Raw genomic sequence first — 18,312 nt, 5'->3', positions numbered from 1 at the left:
GTAGAGTTTTCGATGACCTCAAGTCTACAGAGTAACCATGATGGGCTGTAATTAGTCAGTCGGTGCCCTCCAGTGTACCAAGTTTCGCATAAGGTGAATCAAAGCTTGGGGGGGTCAATGCATCTGATTTGTGGCCCACTCTTCAAAATCATGACGGACAAAAAGTGTAGAGGAACTGCAAAGCAGTAGCTTGAGCATCCATGGCCAAACTCCCAGTGACCAGACAGCTGCAGTTACAGAGCTAACTGATCCAAAATAACCTCAACGGAAGCAGTCTCTTGAGCTGGGGCTGCACAATCTCCTTTCCACCATTTTCCCAAATAAAGAATTCGATTGTTCACATGTGTGTGACCACAATGGTTGATGTGTGCAGGATCTAACACTTGCAGGTGTGGAAAAAGAAAGTCTTGCATTTCTATAGCGCCCTCCACAGGATGGCCCAAAGCTCTTTGCGGCCAATGAAGTACTGTCACTTTATAATTCTGGTTAGGTAGCAATCAATTTACCCCAAGCAAGCTCCCACAAACAGCAATGTGATTTAATGGCAAGATAGTGATGTTGGTTGAAAGTGTGGTTGAAAGAACACTCCCTCAGAAATGCACTTGGAGGCTCAGCTTACATTTTGTGCTGAAGTCTGTGGAGTGGGGCTTAAACCCATAACCTTCTGAGTCAGAGGTGACAGTGCGATCAACTGAGCCAGGCTAGGGCTGACATATGATTTATACATAAGGCAAGGAAACGGCATTTGTGTGTCCATGTGTGAATGATTACTAAAAGGACTAAGAAAGTTTCCCTGCTGAGAGATTGCTACTTAACCCAGCAAGGCACCAGCAGCCTATGCAAAGCTTGTGTCAGTCTTTGCCACACCATGTACTTACCTCTGTTTCGTGACGTGTGATTTCCTGGCTGACAGTTGGGTCCTCAATTGTAGATTCCCTGCAGACAAGACAAAAGATGTTCACAGATGAATGTGATTTCAAGTCTACAACAACTTGCATTCATTTGTCACATTCAATGTAGAAAGACACTGCAAGTCCCTTCACAAGGGGAAACAAAAAGGACCCCTCGCTTTCATGACTAAAAGTTTGGTCAAAGAAATACAGGAATTTGAGTTTATGCTGCACCTTTAAGGTAATAAATTGTCCCAAGGTGCTGCACAGGAGTGTTATCACACAAAAATTAACACCGAGGAAGGAAAAAGATATTAAGACACGTGACCAAAAGTTTGGTCAAGAGATAAATTTTACACAGATTCTTGAAGGAGGAGAGAGAGTTGGAAAGACAGAGACGTCTGGACAGGGAATTCCAGAGCTTAGGGCCTAGACAGCTGAACAACGAGGGGAAAAAAATCTGGAAAATTCTTCTCTGAACCCCCTCAGGTGATTGAAACTGGTCCAGGAGATTGATTACATGAGCCAGATGTTATCTATGAAACTTCACTATATTCAGCTGGCATTTCATGAATTTAACAAAATTCAGTCTTCACAAACCCATAGACTACGGAGACAGCCTCCCCACAATATTGATGTGGACATGGCATGACATTTATAAATACACAAGTGATCCCAGAGTGTGAGAAAGACAAAATTATCTTTCCACATATATATTTAAACCGGGGATTTCTATGAGCTCAGATTGCAAGTAGTGGGAGTTTTTGTCAGGTAGCCTTTCCTCCACCAACAGCCTCCAAAACATTTCTTAGTCACTGAAAAGTAAAACATGCATTGGTCAGTTTGCTTTATGACAGAGATGAGGTTAAATACAGATTTTACTTCATATTTAATTTGGATAATGCACACAGCAAGCCACAAGAACAACATTTGCATACCTCAGGCAAAGTCAGAGATTAGAAGCGACTTGTTGTCCCTCTGAGTAATGAATGTTGCATTGCAATACACATGTACCTTGAAGGGAGTGTATCTTAAACTGCTGTCCATCACTACCCACTATGAGGTAGGATGTGATGTATAATCCCACGACTGTAGACGGAACATCTTCAAAATGAAATGTCAAACTGAGGCTCCATCTGGCCTTTCAGGTGGATGTAAAAGATCTTGTGGCACTATTTTTAAGAAGAGCAGTGAAGTTCTGCCTGGGGTCCAAGTCAATCATTATCACTCAGCAGCATCACTAAAATATCAGATTATCTGGTCATACCATTACCCTGTTTGTGGGGGGTTGCTGTGTATCCTTCATTACAACAGTGACAGCAATTCAAAATACTTCATTGGCTGTAAAGCACTTTGAGGTGTCCTGAAGTGGTAAAAGGCACTATATAAATGTAAGTTCTTTCTTTCTTTTTTGCTTTAGAGTGGCTTGTGTGTGTTATGGCACAGCTGATGGTAAATACTGAGCTACTCAAATCACGAAGGGAAACTTGAAACAACTGACACAACTGTTTTGCAATTTGCATGAATTTCGAGATGTGTGCCTTAAATTCAGTAGTAATAAGACCACTGAGTCTTAATTGTTTTTTTACAAAACTGAATTAAAAATTTATTAATAGAAGAAATGATTTTAAGCACATATATAGATATACAAATTGCTACTGTGATAAGTCCCAGCTCCCCTGATTAATCTAATTCCCAGTTGTACCTCTGTCAAGGCAACAGTAAAAACACATAGGGCAGGAGTTTCCACGCCCATCCACCGCCAGGATCTTCCGGTCATGCCACAAGTCAACGGATTTCTTGCCTGCAGTGGGTCCCACCTGCGATAGGGCCAGAAAATCCTGGCCATAGATTTTAAAAGATCCAGGCAAAGTAACACAATACCCTGAACAATCGAATTCAAAGCGAGTTTTCTTAATTTCACTTCTTGCAGTTTGGGCACAGAGGCTAGAGGCTTTTTCACACTTGTTAAATCTTAGAATGCCTCCCCTAGCACACAGTATTCTCTCCTTTTTTACATATTTTCCCCTTTGAATGCAAATGCCCATTGTTTCACTATGTCTTGGGACGTTACCTATCTAATAATAAAAAATCTATCATAGTACCAATTTTACCAGTAATCTTTGGCTGGAAAGCACTTTGAGGTGTCCTGAGGTGGCGAAAGGCACTATATAAATTCAAGCTGTTTCTTTCTTTTCTGCTACAAAGTGGCTTGTGTGTGTTATGGCACAGCCAATGGTAAATGTTAAGCTGCTGAAATCCCAAAGGATTTCTTAATTTCTCCTGGCTAGGTGAAACATTTCACCCCCTCTTTTGAATTCAAACTACACTGGTTTATTTAAAAATGCTTGTATTCCCTTTACACCTCACATTCTAAAACTTCACCCGTGTTTACCTATTTAGCGTTTCAAACCTAGCTTCTCTTCTTACACCAAAGCCTTCAGACCAGCTTTCTCTAGTTCAATTAAGTCCCACACACACATACATAGACACAGACCCTACTATTACTCTACTTTACAATAAATTCCAAATAACATGATGAAAATGATTATATCTTCCTGATAGTGTGCCTGCAGCCAACACCTTACAGCAAGCAAATTACTGGTCAGCCCAGGTTACATAATTAACACAGGCTGGAAACTTGTTTAAAGAGAAACTTCACCTTTTCTGGGAGGGCACAGCAATTTGTTGGGTCTGCAGAGGATTGGGAGCTCTGACTGGCTGCTGCTGCGCTCTCTCCTGCCTCTCCTTTGGCTGGGGACTGTGGAAAAGGTAGTCGTACTCCGGAAGAATTTGTGCCAGTGCATCGTAGGGTGGAAGATTAACTCTGTCCTGCCGAAGCTGGAAAAGAATAAGGGATACCGTAATGGAAAGCAAAGCGCTAACTTCACAACAACAGCAGCAGCAACACCTTATATTTATATAGCGCCTATAACATAATAAAAATGTCTTAAGGCACTTCACAGGAATATTATAAAACAAAGTACACCACCAAGCAATATTTGGTCAAAGAGGTAGGTTTTAAGGAGAGTCTTAAAGGAGGAAAATGAGGTATAGAGGCAGAGAGATGCAGGGGAGGAATTCTAGAGCTTAGGATCTTGGCAACTAAATGCACAATCACTAATTGTGGACTCACACTCAATCATGGATGCTCCAGCGACCAAAATGATAGGATCAGAGATACTTTGGAGGGTTGTGAAGTTGGAGGAGATTGCAAAGAAAGGGAGAAGCAAGGGATTTGAAAGCAAGGATGAAAATTTTAAAATCAAGATGTTGCTTGACCCGGGCCCAATATAGTTCAGCAAGTTGATAGGGGAACTGGATTAGATGCGAGTTAAGATATCAGCAGCAGAATTTTGGATGACCTTCATGGAAGAAAAATAATACTATCGGTCAAATGGCATTTTAGTTCTTCCTAACCCACTAATGAGTTATCTCACAGGAGTATCATCTTGTTCCCTGAGCCAAAGATGATACAACCCATCTTGGAGTACAGGCTCACGGGAGACAAGCAAGGCAGCGTCTGATTCTCCTGTCACTATGAAGCTACAATATTCTGCCTCTATTGGCTGGAGGAAGAAGCATTTGGAATAAGATCCTGGCTGATATTCAAAACTGTTTTTTTCTTATTTGATTTCCAAAACCCAAAATGGATCATTGTTTCTCAGCCTTGGTCTAGTGGGTGGCGCTCTTGCATCTAAGGCAGACAGTTTGGGCACATAATCCAAGCTGGCACTTCAGAGCAGTGTTGAGGGAGTGCTGCACTGTTGGAGGTGCCGATTTCTTTTTGAATGAAACATTAAGCCAAAGTGCCCTCCGACCCTCTGATGAGGACATACAAGATCTCATAGCACGGTTCAAAGAAAAGTGGGTGGGGTGGGGGGGGTAATTCGCCAACAATTACCCCTTAACCAACAGCACTAAAAACAGATCAGCCAGTTATTATCCATTACTGTCTGTATGCAAATTGGCATCCATAGTTCCTACATTTCAACAGCACCATAATTCTCCACTAGCTGTAAAATGGAACATCCTCAAGTCATGGAGGGTTCTGTTTATAAAATCCTTGTGCAATATTAAACTTTAATAACTTTGGATGTGTGCATGATAGATGCAAATTGTAAATGGCCTATGAAAGGATAATTCATAAGGTTTTAACACAATACAGTTAAAATTTCTCAGCTTCAACATAACTGACATTCTTTGTGACACATTATTCAATCTGTCTTTCTAACTCATTGAAAATATCGTTCAGGTGCTGCAGAGTGATTTCATAAATTACATATGTCATCCTAGCCCTAGAAATTTGCAGTAATATGATAATGACCAGGAAACATACAAGTTCAACAGGTAATAGGGAAGGCAAATGGAATGTTGGCCTTTACTTCAAAGGGAATGGAGTATAAAAATAGGGAAGTCTTGCTAAAACTATACAAGGCACTGGTTAGAACACACCTAGAATACTGTGAACAACTTTTGTCCCCTTATCTAAGGAAAGATATATTGGTATTGGAGGCAGTCCAGAGAAGGTTCACTAGGTTGATCCCGGGTATGGAAGGATTTTCTTATGAGGAGAGATTGAGTAGGTTGGGCCTGTACTCATTGGAAGAATGAGAGGCAACATTATTGAAATATATAAAATTCTTAGGGGGCTTGACAGGGTAGATGCTGAGAGGTTGTTTCCCCTCGTGGGAGAGCCTAGGACCAGAGGGCATAATCTCAGAGTAAGGGGGAGCCTATAAAAGAGAGATGAGGAGGAATTTCTTCTCTCAGAGGGTAGTAAATCTGTGGAATTCTTCACCGCAGAGGGCTGGAGAGGCTGGGTCGTTCAGCATATTCAAGGCTGAGAGAGACAGGTTTTTAATCAGTAAGGGAATCAAGGGTTATGGGGAAAAGGCAGGAAAGTGGAGTTGAGGATTATCAGATCAGCCATGATCTCATTGAATGGCGGAGCAGACTTGATGGGCTGAACGGCCTACTTCTGCTTCTACGTCTTGTAATCTGTTCTTTGTAATGTTGATTGAGGAATAAATATTGACCGGGGCACTAGGGAGAACTCACCTGTCCTTCTCTGAAATGGTTCCACAGGTTCTTCCACATCCAGTTGAGAGGGCTGGAGTTTAATGTTTAATTCGAAAGACAGCACCACCAGCTGCACTAAACTCCCCCTGTACGACATTGGATTATTAGCCTAGATTTTTGTGCTCAAGTTCTGGAGTGGAGCTTGAACCCACAGCCTTGACTCAGAGGCAAGAGAACCACCAACAGAACCACAATTGACACAGAGTAGGAGGGGGCCAATCAGCTCATTGTGTCTGTGCCAGCTCTTTGAAAGGGTCATCCAATTAGTGTCACTCCACTGCTGTGTCACATATTAATTCAATTCCTTTTGAAAGTTGGTAAGGGTGGAATTTAATCTGGAAATTGGGAGCCTCGCCTGCTGGCTGGAAAGCTGGTGAGAGTCCCACATCATCTCCTTTGGGAAACGTTCACCAGATTAAGTGCCAGTCAGGCATTTAAGTGGTCAGTGATGGGCCTTCCCTGGGATCTAGGACCCCAGGGGGTGGAAATCCTGCCCCTGCTGCCTCGAGAGCTGACCAATCAGAGGCAGGCAGCTCCTCATTGCCATCAGCAATGAGGTGAGACTGACTGCCTTTGACATCAAGGCCACATTTAACCAAGTGTGGCATCAAGGAGCCCTAGCAAAACTGGAGTCGTTGGGAATCAGGGTGAAAACTCTTCGCTGGCTGGAGTCATACCTAGCACAAAGGAAGATGGCTGCGATTATTGGAAGTCAATCATCTCAGCTCCAGGACATCACTACAGGAGTTCCTCAGGGTAGTGTCCTAGACCCAACCATTGTCAGCTGCTTCATAATGACCTTCCTTCCATCATTAGGTCAGAAGTGGGGATGTTCACTGACAATTGCACAATGTTCAGCACCATTTGCGACTCCTCAGATACTGAAGCTGGCCATGTCCAAATGCAGCAAGACCTGGACAATATCCAGGCTTGGGCTGACAAGTGGCAAGTAACATTCATGCCACACAAGTGCCAGGCAATGGCCATCTCCAACAAGAGAGAATCTAACCATCGCCACTTGATGTTCAATGACATTACCATCACTGAATCCCCCAGCATCAACATCCTGGGGGTTACCATTGACCAGAAGCCATATAGCCTCTAGACTAGCCATATAAATACTGTGGCTACAAGAGCAGGTCAGGAGCTAGGAATCCTGCGATGAGTAATTCACCTCTTGACTCCCCAAAGCCTGTCCACCATCTACAAGGCACAAGTCAGGAGTGTGATGGAATACTCTCCACTTCCCTGGATGAGTACAACTCCCACAACACTCAAGAAGCTTGACACCGTCCAGGGCAAAGCAACCCACTTGATTGGCACCTCATCCACAAACATTCACTCCCTCCACTATCGACTCACAGTAGCAGTGTGTACCATCTACAAGATGCAATGCAGGAGCTCACCTTTCAAAAATCATGACCACTACCAGTTAGAAGGACAAGGGTAACAGACACATGGGAACACCACCACCTGGAAACTCCCTCCAAGCCACACTCCATCCTGACTTGGAAATATATCGCCGTTCCTTCACTGTCGCTGGGTCAAAATCCTGGAACTCCCTTCCTAACAGCACTGTGGGTGTACCTACACTACATGGACTGCAACGGTTCAAGAAGGCAGCTCACCACCACCACCTTCTCAAGGGCAACTAGGGATGGGCAATAAATGCTGGCCCAGCCAGCGAAGCCCACATCACGTGAATCAATTTTTAAAAAAGCACAGGGTTAGCTGCCGACTTGCACCCCTCCAGAGGCCCAGGATCAGTGAGGGATCCAAGGCCACAGGTGACTGGGGTGGGGGTGGCTGGCTGGGTGGGGAGTGCAAGGGGGTTTAGAAGAAAGGGAAAGAGGGTGGCTCTCAGCCGACACCACCCCCCCCCCCCCCCCCCCCCCCCCCCCCCCCCCCCCCCCCCCCCCCCCCCGCGCACCCCCCCCACTACACACCACCCAGAACCAGCAAGCAAGCTCAACAGGGTTTTGCTTTCCAGACTTACCGCATGACAAGTCTCCAGCCTGCCGCTGGTTGAATATCAATGGAGGCAGAATGGGGTCCTTAAGCAGATATTAAATGTCTACTTATGGGTCTCAATTGGTATCAGGGCAGTAAGGCCATCCACGACTTTCCAGCCCCAGATTTAATCAGGGCAGAGGTGGGAACAGGACGGGGTCTCCACTCCCCACCCTCTCGCCTGATTAAATGCCCCCTGCCTCCGAACTTGTCTCTGGTGAGGGCGTTAAGTTCTGCACTTTCTGCTTCTATTCTTTCATGCTGCACATTCCAAATCATAATAACTTGTTGCATAAAGAAGTTACTCCTCATCACATTCTGGTTATTTTGCCAATTATATATCTTATAATATGTGAATCTGAGAACAAATATCTTCTTTCAAGAAGGTAATCTCTAATTTGCAGGCTCTTGATTCTTTTGAGACTGACATCTCTCAGTACTCTCTTTACTCTGTGGATTTGTTCACAAGCGAAAGATAAAGGCAGTACCGAGAGTTTGATCTTCCATTACAGTTTCAATGTAATAAACAACAAAGTTACATTATACTAATCTCATAAGCAGAAACAGCGAAAAATAAATGTCACGGGAAGGACATTTTAGGATAAACTGCACAGAATCTTCCGTGTATTTTTGAACATTCTTTTTTCATATTTAATCTGCAACTATTTTTATTGTGACCAATTATGCTGGGAAATTGTCAAACCTTAAAGCACAGAAGGCCATTCAGTCCATTGTGTCTTTGCCGGCTCTTTGAAAGAGTTATCCAATTAGTTGTCCCAACTCCTCTGCACTTTCCCCACAGCTGAGCAATCTTTTTCCCAAGTGTACATCCAATTGCCTTTTGAAAGCTACTGCTGAACATGATCCCAGAGAATACAGAGTAATACCAGATGATAGTGCACAGGTGATATCATTTTAATATTGTTCATATTTATTCCTCAATCAACATCATTAAAACCAATGAGCCAAACATTTACACGTTGTTGTTCCTGAGAACTTGCTGTCATTGCTGAATTGGCTGCAAAGCACTTTGGGATGCTATGAGGTCCTAAAAGGTACAACATGAATGAAAGTCTATCAATCAGTGATGTACAGGCTTTACTTTAATTCATAACTAAGTGGTTAAGGGGAAGACGATGGCACAGCGGTAATGTCACTGGACTCGTAATCCAGAGGTCCAGGCTTATTCAATGGGAACATGGATTCAAATCCCACCACAGTAACTGGTGGAATTTAAACAGTTAATGAATGTGCAATTGAATTATCATTGATTGTTGTTAAAGACCCATCTGGTTCACAAATGCCCCTTCTGGAAGGAGATCTGCCATCCTTACCTGGTCTGGCCTACAAGTGGCTCCAGACCCACATTAACTCTTAATTGTCCTCTGAAATGGCTACTCAATTCAAGGGATGAGCGAAAGCTGCTGGCCTTGCCAGTGACACCCACATTTCCTTGAAAGGATTTAAAAAACTGCCTATTGTAGACAGAATAAGATCCAGCGTTCATGATTTGCGATGGGGGGAAGAATAATACACTGGCCGGGATTTTCCATGCCTGCCGGCGTCAGGCGTGTTTGGTGGCGTGAGTGGACAATATGGCACAATCATCATATCGTGATCGTCCGCTCAGCCCATCGACTGCAGGCCGGGTTTCCCACCATCGGACATCAGGAGCCTCATTGTAACGCATCTGTATATGATTATTTGGTCAGTCTGCCAGAATTGTCCACCACATCATTGGAGATGAGGCCGGATGGACATGTGAGGGTATGTGGGAGAATGGATGGCGATGTCTCTAGAGCTGGGAGTGAGTGAGGTGCCAGTGAATATGTGATGGACTTGAGTGTATGAGTTGAGAGTGATGAGATGGTTGCCATATCATGGCTGCACGGATGAGATTTTTCTTCCTCTATCTGCATTGGATGGCCAACCTCTTCTGTGCAGCATTGGCACTAACCACTGGTGCCACTGCCTCCCAAGTCTGGTTGGTCATGCCACTGCCCATCCTGCAGCCAGAGTGGGGGTAGACAACACCATGGCAGGCCTCCACAGCATGCACAAGGCCTTCCAGTGAAACGTCACTCAACCTGGGGGCTGCAGTCTTTTTGCCTATCGTGGACATCTTCCCGGCTGTAGTCCTGGGCTGAAAGCACTGAGATGTGTGCGCGCGTCCGGACTTTAGATAAAGCGGCCGGTGTGATGAAGCAACGAGGTGATGGCATGGCGGGCGATTGAGAGCCTGCCTGCCATCGAAATGGCGGGTTTCCCAGGAATGCATACCTAATGCAGTGGGTTTGGAATGATACGGTGTAAAAATGCGCCATTGTGACTGGCGGCTAAAACACTTTTCAACCCACCCGCTACTGCACTTAGTGCAAATCTGGGACGATTCCGTCTGCTTTGCTGCTGTAACAAAATGATAATTGCTTTGGATTCCACAGCCAGAGGAGTTCTCCCCTGTGTTCTCTCTCTATTAGTGAGAGACAGAGAGGTGATGCACATCCTCCTGTGCTGACTGTGGCTCAGAGAACAGCCCATGATCAGATGTTGGCTAGCCCCACACTAACCAATGTGCCAAAGGACATACTGGAGCGCTGGCCAAAGGCAAGCACACAGGCCAGTGTGGAAGCCCATCCTAGGTCTCACAGCCTAGCCCTGAACCTCACTGCATTTGTCTTTGTGAAGACCTTGCACCACCTCAATAAGATCACATCCATTCACAAAACTATAGAAACAGAGCGAGGCCACTTGAGCTTGTGCCTGCTCTTTGACAAAGTAGTCGTGCCTAACCCCACAGCCTTGCTTTTCTGCCACAACCCTCCAGCAATTTAAAAAAAATCCTTTTTACAGCTTTTTGAAAATTTAATATTTTTACCGATGAAACCAATTGACAGCTTCTTCGCAATCTAGCTCAACATACCTGACTCTTACCTATTACTCTCTCTCTCTCCCTTCCCCCATCATTTTTTTCAACCCTATAAATAGATTCAATATCTCCAAGATCTGATCTATACCTGAGAATCTGGTGAAAGATTCCGTGATCCCAACCTGAAATCCATGCACAAAGGGAGCACCTGCTTTAACTACCTAGAGCTTCATTGCTGATCACAATTTGTAAAGTTCTGCTTCTAGACGATAGGAGGATGAGTCTTATTCAGTGTGCAGCCTGCAGTCAGGGCCATTTCAAAAATATTTCTCTTGTAGCCATTTGGAGGATAAGCCTATGTTGACCTGAAGAATCATTAGTGAATTAACTCATTATTTAAGTACTATAACTATGTGATAAAGAATTACATAATGTTTACAGCACAGAAACAGGCCATTCAGCCCAACTGGTCCATGCCAGTGTTTATGGTCCAATCGAGCCTCATCCCTCCCTACTTCATTTAACTGAAATAGCATATCCTCTATTCCTTTCTCCCTCATTTGTTCATCTAGCCACCCTCAAAAGGCCTTTAACCTATCTCCCAAAACCATTCCCATGGGGAGAGCATGGGTGTATGGCATTGAGATAGATGATCAGCCATGATCATATTGAATGGCGGAGCAGGCTCAAAGGGCTGAATGACCTACTCATGCTCCTATTTTCTATGTTTCTGTTTCATTCCATGTGAGTTACACATTCTAACCCCTCTCTGGATAAACATGTTCCTCCTGAATCCTCCACAGGGTTTATTAGTGAAGACCTTATATTTATGACCCCTAGTTTTGGTTTTTCTCCACGAGAGGAAACATTTCCTCTACCTCAAGTTCCATTTTCTAGAGGAAAAAACCTCAGCCTGCTCCTGATAGCTATAACTCTCAGTTCTGGTATCATCCTTACCAATTTTTTTGCACCTTCTCCAGGACTTCCATATGCTTCTCGTAATATGGAGATCAGAACCGTGCATGGTGTGGTCTAATTAAGGTCCTAGTCAAGTCTAACATAATTTTTCTGGTTTTCAAGTGTTTCTCTAGAAATAATTAACCATTTCAATTAATAAATCTGGAATTGAAAGTTAGTCTCAGTGATGGTGACCATGAAACTATCATTGATTGTTGTAAAAACCCATCTGGTTCACTAATGTCCTTTAAGGAAGGAAATCTACCATCCTTACCTGGTCTGGCCTACATGTGACTCCAGCCCCATAATAATGTGGTTGACTCTTAACTGCCCCTCTGAAATGGCCAAGCAAAGCATTCAGTTCAGGGGCAGTTAGGGATGGATAAAAAATGCTGGATTTGCCAGCGATGCCTACATCCCATTTAATTATTTTTTATTTGTTCACAGGATGTGGGCTTCACTGGCTGGGCCCAGCATTTATTGCCCATCCCTAATTACCCTTGAGAAGGTGGCGGTGAGTTGCCTTTTTGAACCGCTGCAGTCCATGTGGTGTAGGTACACCCACGGTGCTGTTAGGGAGGGAGTTCCAGGATTTTGACCCAGCGACAGAGAAGGAACGGCGATATGTTTCCAAGTCAGGATGGTGTGTGGCTGGGAGGGGAACTTTCAGTAGGTGGTGTCCCTATGCATCTGCTGCCCTTCTCCTTCTAGGTGGTAGAGGTTGTGAATTTAGAAAGTGCTGATGAAGGAGCCTTGGTGAGTTGCTACAGTGCATCTTTTGGATTGTACACGCTACTGCCTCTGTGCGTTGGTAGGGAGGGAGTGAATGTTGGAAGCGGTGGATGGGACACCCATCAAGTGGGCTGCTTTGTCCTGGATGCTGTTGAGCTTCTTGAGTGTTGTTGAAGCTGCACTCACCCAGGCAAGTGGAGAGTATTCCACCACACTCCTGACTGTGCTTTGTAGATAGTGGACAGACTTTGGGGAGACAGGAGGTGAGTTACTGTCCACAGAATTCCTAACCTCCCACCTGCTCTTGTAGCTACAGTATTTATATGGATGCTCCAGTTCAGTTATCCATTGAGTTTAATTGCCTAGTATTGTAAATGACAAAGATGTCATGGACATTAAAATTCAAAGATTTTATGAAAATTAAAAGTCAACCTCTTTAAAGAGGAAGTTTTGTGTACAGGTCAAACTTAGTTACTTTTTCAAATACTCACATTGCTGGAAGATGCACTTGACTAATCGGTCCCATGACAGCTTTGTCATTTAATCTCCCCACCATCTAACCTATTCATGACCTTTCCTTTTGCTCCCCCTGCCCCTCTCCAACTTTTTCAATAGTATAGCACAAATCACATTTCTACCTCTCTTCAGCTCTGAAGACGACTCATATTGGACTTGAAACCTTAACTCTGTTCCTCTCTGCACAGATGCTGCGAGACCTGCTGAGATTTTCCAGCACTTTCTGGTTTTATTTCAGATTTCCAGCATCTGCAGTGTTTTGCTTTTATTATTACTTTTCAAGATTCCTGAATCTGTACCTCTGGACCCTATTGCTCCTCTATCTCCTATTTTCTCTTATTACCTCCTTATTTTTCTCCATAGAATGCATCACCTTATTTTATCTAAATAGAATTTAATTTGCCAATTTACTCATCCATTCAGCAATGTTGATACAAAATTATGCAACAATTGGGCACCAAAACTCAAAGGTTGTATGAAAATTAAGAATCAGCTTCCTTAAAGGGAATTCTGTATACAGGTCCTTTTCAAATACTCACAGTTGCTGTAAAGGGCCTGTAGTATGCAGCCATTTGACGCATTCTGAGCATAAACCAGCCACCTCCAAAATTAAAACATCCAGCGTAAACCCAGGAATAACTGTCCCCTTTTCTCGTATGCAGAATACACAGGAGCAAACCTGTTCACGTGCCCTTGTCACTTCCGCAGCTTCCCCTTAAAAGGTTGCTAAGTAGCCTCTACCTAGTTACCATTAAGATCACGTTTTGATTTGTGTTCACAACAGCAACCACCAGTGCAAAACTGAGATCAGGAAACTGTTTCTTCAAAGCAAGGAATCCATTCACCCCGTCATCACACAGATGCAACGTTCCAACGTTCTGTTTCTTGGCAAATGGTGTTAGTATGATAGTTTTGGAAGATGCACATGACCACAAGCTGCCTGCTCAATTTCTGCAGACTGAATAGCCCTTTCTATGCAGCTGTAGTGCAGCGAGCAGTCAGTTGATCTCCAAAGGCTTGGGCCGCCTGCCACACTTATTATTGCTCTCCCCATTCTTGTGGAACACAATAAATGCTTTGTCAGCTCACTTCTTTCGGTTGCTACAACACAACCTTCCCTTAGCAACAGCTGATAATATACTGGCTGAGCGTGGCTGAACATGGGGATGTGGGTGAAGGGAGGTTAATGAAGAAAGTTACCATGGAAACAAACTTGTTTAATTTAGGGTGTGGGGAGGAAGAAGGCACCTTTTTCAAGAGAATGGTGCATTTCTCTATGAGGAAAATGTGGGATTTTGACTGCTATTGAATTAATATTTTAACTAAGGACAATTAATGATCTAAATAAGAAACGATAAATGAATTGTACTTATTGTTTCAATTTTCTTTGTAACCTGTTAAAAAGGATCAAGAACGAGAGGGCACAGATTTAAAGTGATTTGCAAAAGAAGCAAGTGTGACATGAGAAAAAACTTTTTCACACAATGAGTGCTTTGGGTCTGGAATCCACTGCCTGCAAGTGTGGTGGAGGCAGGTTCAATTGAGGCATTCAAAAGGGCATTAGATGATTATTTGAATGGAAACAATGGGCAAGGAAAAGGGGGAAAAGGCAGGGCAATGGCATTAGGTCATAATGCTCATTTGGAGAGCTGGTGCAGACACAGTGGGCCGAATGGCCTCCTTCTACGCCATTAAGATTCTGTGATTCTGTTACAATGGTTCTCAAACTGAGCTCCGCAAACTCCTGGGGGTCCAGGTAATAATGTGAAAGTGAGAGCCAGGAGATGGGAGCAGAGTGTCACCACCACATGTACACGACAGAGTGGGCTGGCTGTCTCAACTAGGAGGGAACAGCACATGGAGGAGTGCTAAAAGTGGCCTGAAAGCAAAAGCATTGTGAAAAAAACTTTTTTGCATGCAGAAATTTGATATTATAAGTACTTTTTGAACAGTCGCTTTGCAGTACAGAACTTGAATCTTGCTGAAAAGATTCCTACCTTTGGAACTAAAAGAAATTGCCACGAATAACAGATTCTTATTAAAGAACCTCTTGGCACTGGATAATGATGAGCCTTCACCAATATTTATCCATCAACCAACACACCCAAAACTGATTAATTGATCACATTGCTGATTGTGGGATCTTGCTGCCTGTAAAATGGCTGCTACATTTGTTTAAGATAACAGTAGCTAAACTTTGAAGGCAGTTCATTGGCTGTGAAACACTTTGAGACATCCTGAGGTTGTAAATACAATTGCTTTCCTGGAATGATTTTTGGCAACTAAGAGGGTCGGAGAGAAATTTCCTAGATAATTTTTCCTCCAAATCTGATGTCTTTTTTTTGCTGATTGGTTGGCAAGACAACTCTGATTGGCTGATTTTTTGTATGCAGAAATTTGATATTATAAGTACTTTTTGAACAGTCGCTTTGTAGTACAGAACTTGAAACTTGCTGAAAAGATTCCTACCTTTGGAACTAAAAGAAATTGCCACGATTAACAGATTCTTATTAAAGAACCTCTTGGTACTGGATAATGATGAGCCTTGACCAATATTTATCCATCAACCAACACACCCAAAACTGATTAATTGATCACATTGCTGATTGTGCAATGTTGCCGAAGATTTTTGCCTTGCATTCATCAGGACAATTGCAAGAATGCCAAATTTCAAACAATCACAACAATTTATACTACACGAGAAAAGCGTGCTGATTGGTTGGGAAGTCAACTCTGATTGGCTGAGGTGTTGCCATGGAGGAAGCAACAGGGAATTATAGGCTCCCCAAGGTCCTGGCTAATTCATAAAACTGAGTGACACGCATGCATACACAGGCCCCCATTCTTTGCAAACAAAAGGAATATGTTCAAGCCTTGCACCTTGTTTGAATTACCCAGGAACTTGGGGAGCCTATAATTCCCCATTCTTTTCTCCATGGAAACACTTCAGCCAATCAAAGTTGACTTGCCAACCAATCAGCAAAAAAAGACATCAGATTTGGAGGAAAAATTATCTAGGAAATTTCTCTCCGACCCTCTTAGTTGCCAAAAATCAGTCCAGGAAATCAATTGTATTTACACCCTCAGGATGTCCCAACGTGTTTCACAGCCAATAAACTGCCTTCAAAGTTTAGCTACTGTTATGTTAAACAAATGTAGCAGCCATTTTACAGGCAGCAAGATCCCACAATCAGCAATGTGATCAATTAATCAGTTTTGGGTGTGTTGGTTGATGGATAAATATGGTGAAGGCTCATCATTATCCAGTGCCAAGAGGTTCTTTAATAAGAATCTGTAATTCGTGGCAATTTTTTTTGTTCCAAAGGCAGGAGATTGAGAATGATTTGCGCGATTTAACAGTGTCCAGTTGGGCAGTGCCAGGCTCATTGCCAATGATTCGCCTTTCTGTTGTGCATCCGACTTGAGGTGATCTTTGAACTGAAGTGTTTATATGCCAGAAAGTTAGTCTGGAGTCCAGTTACACAGACAAAACTGAAATTTCCCCACCAATATCTGTAAAAAGGGACACGTATAAAAACAGTGGCGGTGTGGTACATTTCACTTGGGGAGTCCAGTTGCTGTGGCAACATGCACTTTTACATGCATGTTATAGCCTGGGGCTATGGATAGTAATGGTAGCGGCTCCAACATTCTTTCCATCACATGCCTGAGCAGGAATCTCTCCCACTCTTACCACCTGCCATTGGCGTGTGCTGGAAAACTTTGCAGGTTGACACTCAACCCGTTTGGCCATGTTATTAACACACCTTCCTTGCCCATCAAGTTCAAACCTGAAGCTTCTGGATCAGAGGAAGGACCACTACCAACCATGTCACACGACCTCCCCTAGTAAAATGAATAGACTACCCTATATCCTTGGAGGTGTTTTAAAATAACAACCTGTTTTGTTATAATTTTTATACTGATCATCAATACTCAATCTTTGTGCTCCCAATCTCTTTACATTAAACACAACTTGAAATCAGGTTGTGTGATTTTAATATTGTGTCAATATGAGACTCCTCTGGCTGTTAACAAGAAGTTAAACTGATTTACAATTCATGTCCTTCCTTAAAATAGGAAAATGCATTAACAGGGTTACTGCTAAAGGTACCCTTCGCAACATCAGCACACAGATATCTTTTACAAGGTGCATCTAAACTAAAATAACAAACTATTTTTTGATTCCGGCTGGAGGATTATAGACAATGAAAGCTGTCTAGGGTAGACAGTAATGAGCTGGCTTCTGCAAAGTGGACACTAAATGCCTTTCCATGGATCCTGTGTTTATCTGTACACAGATTGCTCTCACTTGTATCTGATCAGCCACATAATCCCACTCAACACTGGCGAGAACACAGTGTATCTGATGTCAGCCCATTTCCACTCTCTAAGGTTGTGTTTATCAAAAAGCCCTGATCACCCAGTGCCTTACCCCCTCGTTCTACCCCGTTTCTATCCTGTCTATGATGAGGGGGAAGTGATAATGCAGGACCCATTCTGGGCTTATCTAAATTCATCTCACGCCGCACAGACTGCAATCGATGCCTTATTGTCTTCCCTCAGGTTAAGTGATATGAAAGCAAACTCACAGTGCACAGAGGTGTAATTAGCTCACCTCTGGGGCCTGTCCCTCTTTGGAGAGCTGGGGAGATGGTAAATCAGTGGGCTAATGGATGGATACAGCAGGGGAGGAGGCGAAGGCCGACAGATCCCTTCTTATCTGCATAGGAGGCAGACAGGCAGACCACAGCACAGAGCATATTCATAGTACCTTCATTGATCAATCTCTTCTTTGGCGTTTAACATCGTTACATACTATTATTCTGCAAAAACAGCAGAAATTTCCAGAAACATGATCAGGTCCATCAGCAAATGGAAAAGGTAAAAACTATACATCATCTTCCTGGTGCTGACAACCGGTCTCAACTCAGCATTCTTCCCTTTTGCTTTTAGGTGTTGTTTGTATTTGCATCATCCTCAGTTTATAAAAACAAAAAAACTGTGGATGCTGGAAATCCAAAAAAAAAACAGAATTACCTGGAAAAACTCAGCAGGTCTGGCAGCATCGTCTGTCGAAGGGTCATGAGGACTCGAAACGTCAACTCTTTTCTTCTCCGCCAATGCTGCCAGACCTGCTGAGTTTTTCCGGGTAATTCTATCCTCAGTTTATACTTCAGATTAGCAGAAATTGTACAGTATTTAACACTCCTGCTTCGGAGTCAGAAGGTGGAGGGTTCAACCCCCACTCTGGGCGGT

General features: G+C 43.4%; 1 protein-coding gene across 1 annotated transcript in view; it reads right to left on the bottom strand.

Moving 5' to 3' along the window:
* ccdc33 (coiled-coil domain containing 33) overlaps positions 1-18,312 on the bottom strand; it is a 312,770-nt gene that overhangs the window by 55,387 nt on the left and 239,071 nt on the right. The window contains exons 16-18 of the mRNA XM_041178215.1: positions 13,593-13,704; positions 3,553-3,731; positions 879-936 (exon numbers count right to left, since the gene is read on the bottom strand). Coding sequence (XP_041034149.1) covers positions 879-936; positions 3,553-3,731; positions 13,593-13,704 — 349 coding nt within the window. The remainder of the gene's footprint in view (positions 1-878; positions 937-3,552; positions 3,732-13,592; positions 13,705-18,312) is intronic.

Source organism: Carcharodon carcharias, chromosome 32 (assembly GCF_017639515.1).
Source record: "Carcharodon carcharias isolate sCarCar2 chromosome 32, sCarCar2.pri, whole genome shotgun sequence".
Taxonomy (NCBI): Eukaryota; Metazoa; Chordata; class Chondrichthyes; order Lamniformes; family Lamnidae; genus Carcharodon; species Carcharodon carcharias.
This window is presented reverse-complemented; position numbering and strand designations above follow the sequence as displayed.